This window comes from Mastomys coucha, chromosome X (assembly GCF_008632895.1).
Source record: "Mastomys coucha isolate ucsf_1 chromosome X, UCSF_Mcou_1, whole genome shotgun sequence".
NCBI classification, from domain to species: Eukaryota; Metazoa; Chordata; class Mammalia; order Rodentia; family Muridae; genus Mastomys; species Mastomys coucha.
The window spans coordinates 86,561,787-86,570,098 of record NC_045030.1 but is presented as its reverse complement, the minus strand read 5'-3'; the positions used below and the strand labels follow the sequence as shown (position 1 = coordinate 86,570,098).

The 8,312-nt window shown below is 34.1% G+C and overlaps 1 protein-coding gene across 1 annotated transcript in view; it reads right to left on the bottom strand.

Moving 5' to 3' along the window:
* Positions 1 to 8,312, bottom strand: part of Dmd (dystrophin) — a 2,056,279-nt gene that overhangs the window by 53,834 nt on the left and 1,994,133 nt on the right. The window contains exons 71-73 of the mRNA XM_031364700.1: positions 4,188 to 4,253; positions 3,066 to 3,131; positions 152 to 310 (exon numbers count right to left, since the gene is read on the bottom strand). Coding sequence (XP_031220560.1) covers positions 152 to 310; positions 3,066 to 3,131; positions 4,188 to 4,253 — 291 coding nt within the window. The remainder of the gene's footprint in view (positions 1 to 151; positions 311 to 3,065; positions 3,132 to 4,187; positions 4,254 to 8,312) is intronic.

Below are 8,312 nucleotides of genomic sequence, written 5' to 3'. Positions count from 1 at the left end.
AAAAAAAAAACGAATCTGCAAAAGGAGCTGAACAGATTATTTTAGCAAACACTTAAGACATCACATGAGGAAGTGAGGAGCCCTGGCGCTTTTCTCCATGTGCAGTGTGTGCACTCTGCATACCGAGGACAAAGCTACAAAGACAACTCACCTGTTTTCTTCCTCAAGATCTGCTAGGATTCTCTCTAGCTCCCCTCTTTCCTCACTCTCTAAGGAAATCAAGATCTGGGCAGGACTACGAGGCTGGCTCAGGGGGGAGTCCTGGTTCAAACTTTGGCAGTAATGCTGGATTAACAAATGTTCATCATCTCTGGAAAATAAAATCAAAGGTTTTGATTTTTCCACCCCCCCTTATTTTGTACTTGGGTCAGGGACTCAGGTGTGTATTTGAAAATGGAGACATTTTTTTTTTTTTTTGCTCTCAACAATTAGTCAGACCTTTTGTTCCCCTATTCTAATGATATTTAGGTAACTATAGAGGTTGTGGTCTACTAGTCTATTGATGGACAATTTGAAGTGCTTCATTATCAAAAAATTCCCATGAAACTCACTGGCCTATTTACACAGATAAGTGAAAGGTAGAATTACAGAAAGACTGGGAATCTATATGAACAAGTTAGACTGCTGTTAAGTAATAAATATTTAAAAATATAAAATTGTCCATTTAGTGCTTTTGCTACTAAGCCTGTCAAGATAATCTGTTCATTAGCCAGCTATGCTACTGATAGTGATTGGGCAGGAAGCGGGGACACATAGTTCTTAAAATAGTAAATATTATCTTAAGTGGAAGGCAAGAGCCGGAAAGCGCTGCTTTAGCCAGCTAATTTTAACTTATAAGTCTCAGAGGTGGATGATAACAATAATTAACCTGTGGATAAATGGCTGTTTTAATTATTGTTTAGATAGAAACACAAAAAATAAGGGGGGAAGTGTGTGGAGACATTAAGATGACTGATTAAAAGAGGACAAGAACAACTCATTCCTCACTAAACCTAAACCATTAATTGGGGGGGGGGCGCATATTCTGAGAGGCAGCTGTAGTCTCCTGGAAAGTGTGAACTTTCTAATAATACTCAGGAGGGATCACGTTCAGACTGAAGTACTCTAAGTTTTTGAAAACTCCACTTTACCTCCAAGTTCTAGGAACTTCATTTTCTTCTTAATGATAGAGTAAAGCTCTTTGTTTCTGCTCACATTTCATTAAGAAGATGCTTGTATACTCCCTTTTGCATAGCCATTTAATTTTATTTTTCAAGAGGGAATTTCTATAGAGCCCAGGCTGGCCTCAAACTCACAGTCCTTCTGTCTCAGACTCCTGAGTACTGAGACCACAGGCATGTGCCTTCATGACTAGCTTGCCATATCCACCTAATTCTCAGTTTTAAAATATCAAGTCTTTAGGAAAATGTCCTTAAGGCATCCATGTTTGGTTTATTTAGTCAGATAAGTAGTGGAGATATAATAAATTAACTAATTGTTAGAAGGCCTGGATACATCTCAAGTGGGTGAGTACTTGCCTAGCATGCATTAGGACCCAGAGATAAATACTTATCATCACAAAAATAATGATAATAATGAATATTACCATTATTATTGCTATTAAAAGCATTCAAATGAAATCAACTGATCCACCAAAACTGGGCTTAAATAATGGTATTTTGCCAAACAACAGAGTGAAAATGGATTACATGTCCTCAGAATGAGCTAAAGCTGAATTTTTTGTAAAGTAAAACAATCATGACTTTATTGCATAGCTAATTTATTATTCCTCTCCTAGAACTCTGAAATTTTATTGCTAGGACTTGCCATATTGAACTGTAAGGTATAATTTTAGTGACGCTTTTCTCCCTACTCTCTTTGGCAGTCCATGTCTGCTAGAGACTGTCATATGGATACAATCTGAACTATGTGAAAGTTAAGAACATTAAATATCAAAATGAGGGAGCCAAAGAAGCCAATCATTGAAGCTTTTATATTGAGTTGGTTCTTCAGCTACTTACTTCCTGGGGGAAGATTACATAATGACATCACAGTTTTAATTGGGAAAAGGATAGTTGTTTGAAGTAAATGGCTGAGTGTTGACTTCTCTCTCATTACATTGATCTCTATGTTCTAGATGATCTGGTATTCAATAATTATTTAGAAATCTGACTCTCATACAATTTGCTTTGGCTTAATCCTTAGGAAGGTCGTTTTCTAACTGGATTTAAGACTCACAAACTACATAGGTAATTTTACCATGCTTTCATTTACCGATTCTCCACAATAAGATGTTAAACCAATATCTTACCACAGCTTATCAAACTGAAAGTATCACTGAACTTTGACTTGACTTCTATTCTGCACGTTATTTGTTCAGCTATGGACCCTCTATTTCTTTCCTAAGATCACTTCTCTCCCTCCCTAGTCATCATCTACTTGGATAATGAAAATGTTCCTCTGTTTTGTACTATGAGCACGGCCCAAACCTGTTGATGATGTCTCTGTTTTACTGCTAAGTAGGTTCTTAGTCATTTGTAATAGTAACACATCTCCTTCCTACAGCCTGACCAAGCTGGCTTATCACCCTACTGACAAATTAAGACCTGAATTTGTCTTTCCTCATCTGTGAGCCCTTCACAAGACTTTCTATAATGATGCTACACCGCAATCCAATGAAGGAAAATGCCAACCTAACAGTATTTGGGTACAGCAATTATATATCAAGATCTTATTTCTAATTCCCAAGAATAGAGGAAATCCTATTTACTTATTATTTTCAAATATTACCTTATTCTTTATTCTAGTGTGGTCAAAGTGATCTGGACTTAGTAATTTGTAATCATATGATATTAAATAAATGTAAATAAGGCAAAAAGTTTTTTTGCTACTCTAGATTGATGCTTGTATTTATATGAGCTCATTCTGTGCCAGGTTTTTAAGAATTAAAGAAAAAAGTCAATGAATGACTTTGAAAGATCAAATGAATATGATGCTAATTCCTATATTCTGTACTGTCCTACCTCTACATCCTTCAAAGCAATTCATCGTCAGGAAGATTTTGTAAAAAGAGATGCGATACTTACATGCTCTCATTAGGAGAGATGCTATCATTTAGATAAGATCCATTGCTGTTTTCCATTTCTGCTAGCCTGATAAAAAACGTAAAAGCTCATTAAAACTTATGTGATTTCTTAGAATCTATTCAAGACCTAAGTGAACATTCCTGAAAACTAAGGAATAACTCATGGCAAGAGGAGAAAGAAATCCTTCAAATTAAAGGATGTGTGTGTTGTCTTAGCCAGTTGAAGCAGCTAAATAGTAGTTTTGTATTTCTAATGTAAAAACTATGAGAAGCTGTATTTTGTTGGTGTTTTGTTTGTGATTTTTTTCCACCTATGATTTGTTCCCTTCCTTTCAGTGAAAACAGGTCTTTGTTTTTTAAAGAAAATCATCCATGAGAGCAAAACTACACCTTACACTACCCCTTGTCTTTTAAGACAATTAATGCCTTTTCACAATAGACAATGCCTGACAATAGATGCATATAGCTAGTTAATGCTTGCCACAATTGATGAGCATGTCCACTAATCACGATATTGATAAAGGATGGAGTCACAGTAAGTCTTCTATGTGTTCTTCCACCAATTTAACCATAAAGTCTTTGACAACCAGAAAAGTTGAACAGACTTACTTAACAAGCACAAGATATAATTAGGAGTTCAGGGTTTAGGTATAAAAGTTCTCTCAAATACTAAGAAGGTGGTACAGAAAGGTCCAAGAGTTAAGAAAGCCATTATCTTTTAAAAGTACATCACGCAAATAAAACAGAAATAAAAGACAAGTGCTTTCATATTGTTTAGGTAACATAGTACTCTCTCCACAGATTAATATAGCCTAGTAGTTTTCTAAGGAGATTAGAAGATTTGTAAGGCAATTTAGCAGGTGTGTTCAGAATACAAAATGCAACAAAGCTACCAGAAATGTTGAAAGGCCAGAGTTAAGTAAGATTGGTCTGGATCCATGCTGTTGTTGGTGTCCAACACCTCCATGCAGTAGAATGGCATGCACGTTAGAGGGCAAGTTGATTAGTAGAGATCAGAAAAGATTGAGGAAGAAAGAAAATATTTGTTTAAAATTATTATAGGTTAGGTTCCTTGGTTAGTTATTTCAATCAATATTTGCCTGGCATTCAACTAGTCTCATACCTGCTAGCATAATGTTCAATGCGTGAATGAGTATCATCATGTGAAAGCTGGGGGGACGAGGCAGGCCTATAAGGCAGAAAATGTGATTAGTCATAGATACCACCCATTATTGGAGAAAAAGACCCCACAACATACTTATGTAATATACATGGCCTAGAATGACTTTATTCCAAGTCTACGAATAATGCACAAGTAGGTAGGTGCTCCTGAATATATGACAGCAGCAAGTATTTTAAGTCAAGATTTGAGAGATGATTTCTGCTTTTTTTTAAAACCCATAAAGATAAAAGAAAAACTTCCATAGGAAGTTTCAATTACATAAAAGGTATGGGGGGAAAGTCTATACAGCATTATACCCTCTTAACTTATAAATGTTCATGTATTAGAGTTTCAGGGTTTTCTTAATACTATGTGGTTTAAAGCTGAAAATAGCTTATACACATCTATGACATTGACTAGAATCTTTGAGCGCAATGAAAACTATGTTTCCTTAGTACATTTACAGTTAATAATTTTAGTTCCAATGGGATTACGCCATTCAAGTAGTTCTTAAAATTCCATGTATTAAAATATTTTACTAACTTTATAGCAGTATTATGCTAGTATTTTATAGACAAAATAGAATGACTCAAAGTCATAGAAATGATTTTAAAAGAATAACTAAATTCAGTAAGGTGTCATGGTATCCAGAATAATTTTTATTGAGGCTAATGTACTTGCAAATCAGACAGGAAAACAAGGGGAAAAATGAGCATGGGTGCTCTGTAGGAAAAATAAAAACATACCTTTGCTTCATTGGACAGGCTAGAATTTTTGGAAAGGTTAATGTTTTTCATACTTTATATCTCTGATCTATTCATTATCTGGGAAATTTTTATATCTTCTTTACCCAAAAAGATAATGCTCTAAAAACCTGTTTGGACTTGTACGTTTTGTTTTATTAGAATACAATAAAGGTCTCTACCAGTTCTCTCCTGACATGGAAAGGACTTAGATAAAGGAAGGTATGAACCCAAAATTCGGGAGTAATATACTTGGTGAGACCTCTGGTTTAGCCTAATACCTAAATAGCATTCAATGACTCTGTCTGGTATGAAGAGAAAAATGTTTGAGTTTCTCATATACATATAGGCGTCCATAGAAAATTTGAAATTGCTCGAAATTTGTATTTTTTAAACAAAGAAACATTGTAGTAAGATAATCACAACACACTACAACAAACAACCAGAGAACTGGAAGCCTTCCTTGAGAGATAAAGGTCTTACAAGATTGTCTAAGTCAAGTGTAAATCATGAGAGCAATGTTGTCTAGGTCAAGTGTAAAATATATTCACATTTTATGTGAAAACAAAAAAGATGACTATTCAACTCAATCGGCAGATTCAAAGATTCCCCTGTGAGTTTTTACTGCATTTTTTGAAGACTCAATCTACTCATTTTATAGGATCTTAGAATAATCTATTACTAGGAAGTTGTGAAGGTTTGTTTTGAAATCATAACTATAAATAAAGATAATTTAATGCTTGGATTGTTTGGCTTGTAAGTATACTCTGAAATAGAGCAGGCTTTCAATTGTATGTGTCTATAAGCTAAAGCTGACCAGCAGGGAAAATATATTAGTATTTTCCATTACAATATTCGCTACAGTGGTAGTATACATAAAAAGAAAGAAAATACAAGACCCTGGAGCAAAACTACACCAGAAGGAGTAGGCATGTAAATCCAAAGTAGTTTGTTGTAATCGTACACAAAAGTCTGATACAGAGCTTTAATTCTCAACCTCGAGGATAATTTCAAATTATTTTTTTCTATTAATGTACATAGCACTTAGGGCAGCATGCATAAGTATAAGAACTTATAATAATTAGAATTCTGAAAAAGTGCAAGAGGCACTTGCTATACTAGAAAACAAGCAAAAAGAAAATGCTGGTCAGAGAAGAAATTCAAATCCAAGAATTGATAAAAATCACTCCAAAAATAAACCTAAGTATAAAGCCTCTAAAAGCACTTCCAAATGAAAATAATAATATGGCTCCCACTTCCTGCTTTGTAAATACAGAGCAATATACCAATTAGGATCATTTCCAATTATTCCCAAGAATCCATTTGGCCAATGCTATCTTACACACCACTACTTTGTCTCTTGTGGAAATTCCATAAGTAAGTTCTCATGCACATAGATTAGAAAGCAGAGGAGCTCCAAGAACACTGCTAGCCTGTCTCACATGTTGATAAACAAAATGAAAGGCCGATGCTAGATTCAGTTTAAAATAATGTGACAGATACGAGGAAACAAGGGTTTTGTCTAAGAAAAATACAAAAGATCTGTATCTCTGGAAGCTTTCCAAGTCTGTGTTCCATATTAAATAGATTAAATACCACCATTATCATAAGATTTGTTACTATCAAATAAATCTTTACAAAATAAAACATGTTAGTACCTAATTCTTCTGCTTGAATAGGACAGTTTTACAATAGACTTTTCTATTAGAAAATTATAAGTAAAAACTAATAAAATCACAGTATTAAAGTACAGACTAGCCTGCTGGGTTTGTTTTCTTCATCCAAATTAGAACCTCCCACTCTTTCTGAATAATCTAGCCAACTTTTCATAAAAAGGGAACCTAGGAGTATATTTTAGGTATTAGAAAAGATATTTTAATATAGAATGACATTGATTTTTTAAAGTGTTTCAAAGTTTTAAAAAGACAAACAACCCCTACTTAAAAGAAGTTACTGTTACCTGACTCTGAAGATAATTTCCCATTAACTTATATTGTAGTTTCTCCTTTTCTTTCAAGGTGCTATTTCCTGTTACTTTTAGTATTTAAAAAATTTTTTTTTCTGAATCCTCATCCTTCAGACTTCTTCCCTGCTTAAACTTCTTCGAACACAGAGTAATCTATAAACTTGGCTATCTCAGACTTCAGTAGATCAAATTTCCATATTTATGAAGGTCTCCAACTTTTAGGAACAGACTACCCAGGTTGGAGGCAATAATTACCACTATCATGCAAGAAACATAACTGAATCTAGTAGTTTCTCAAGCTGCTTGAGCATTAGGAATAAAGAAAAGAGGCAATGAACTATTTGTACGTAAAACCTCTCAAAATTAAATGACACTATAGCGTGAGGCTAAAAGCAAAAAGAAGTCTCCTACCTCCTTTGGATAATAAGGATCTAAAAATGCATCTCAATTAATACCTCATATTTCTCTATATACCTTTTAAGTTAAATTTTATGAAGAGATAATACAAAAATGAAATAAATTAAATTCTTACATAAGCCACTCTTTCAAGTTACTCTCTACTTGATATAGGCTGGAGCTATCAAACTTTAAATAATTTGATAAGGTTATTGTAAAACACTGAGACTATTATGAAAACATTATATAACTTTTAGGTAGGCTTTTTTTTGCTAATTTATTCATCAAAGATCTCTAAAAGATCTCATAGATTCTATTGTTGAAAGAAGTTTCACTATGGTCCTCCAGATGGTCTCAAACTCCCGGGCTCACTGAACTAATCCTCTTGCCTCAGCCTCTTCACTAGCTAGGACTAGTTGTGCTAACTACAATACCTAGCTCCAAAACAGTTCTCTACCAATAGAAACTGAAACAAATCATTTGTGTATTATTATCTAATATTACTAGTATTAATAAACACCAGTATTGATACCAGGCTATAGTATACTTCTTCCTTGCTTAAAGGCATAACAGTTTATGAAGTGAATGTTTTACAGAGGAGAATAAAAATGAGTTTATCTCAAAAATCAGAACCCCGCATTTGTGAAAAGTTATCAAACAGCATGGGATAACCTAATTTTTTAAAAACATACATATACTTCACAGAAATTAGTCTACCAAACTCAGGGTCATACTCTAAAATAGATGTTGGTTTTTAGTACTCCAGCTACAACTGCTTCTAAAGAACACACCATCACCCTTCTGAAGGTCTTCATGCATTATGTTCCAAGAAATAGGCTTTCAGATGCCATTATCTAAACAGGAGGCTCTTTCTTGCCTATATTTGAAGGAAATATCTAAAATATAAAGATGTCTTCTAGGAAGACAGCTGAAACTTGCAAAATTCTTTTCATTTTTATTAGAACTCATGCCAGGATGCTG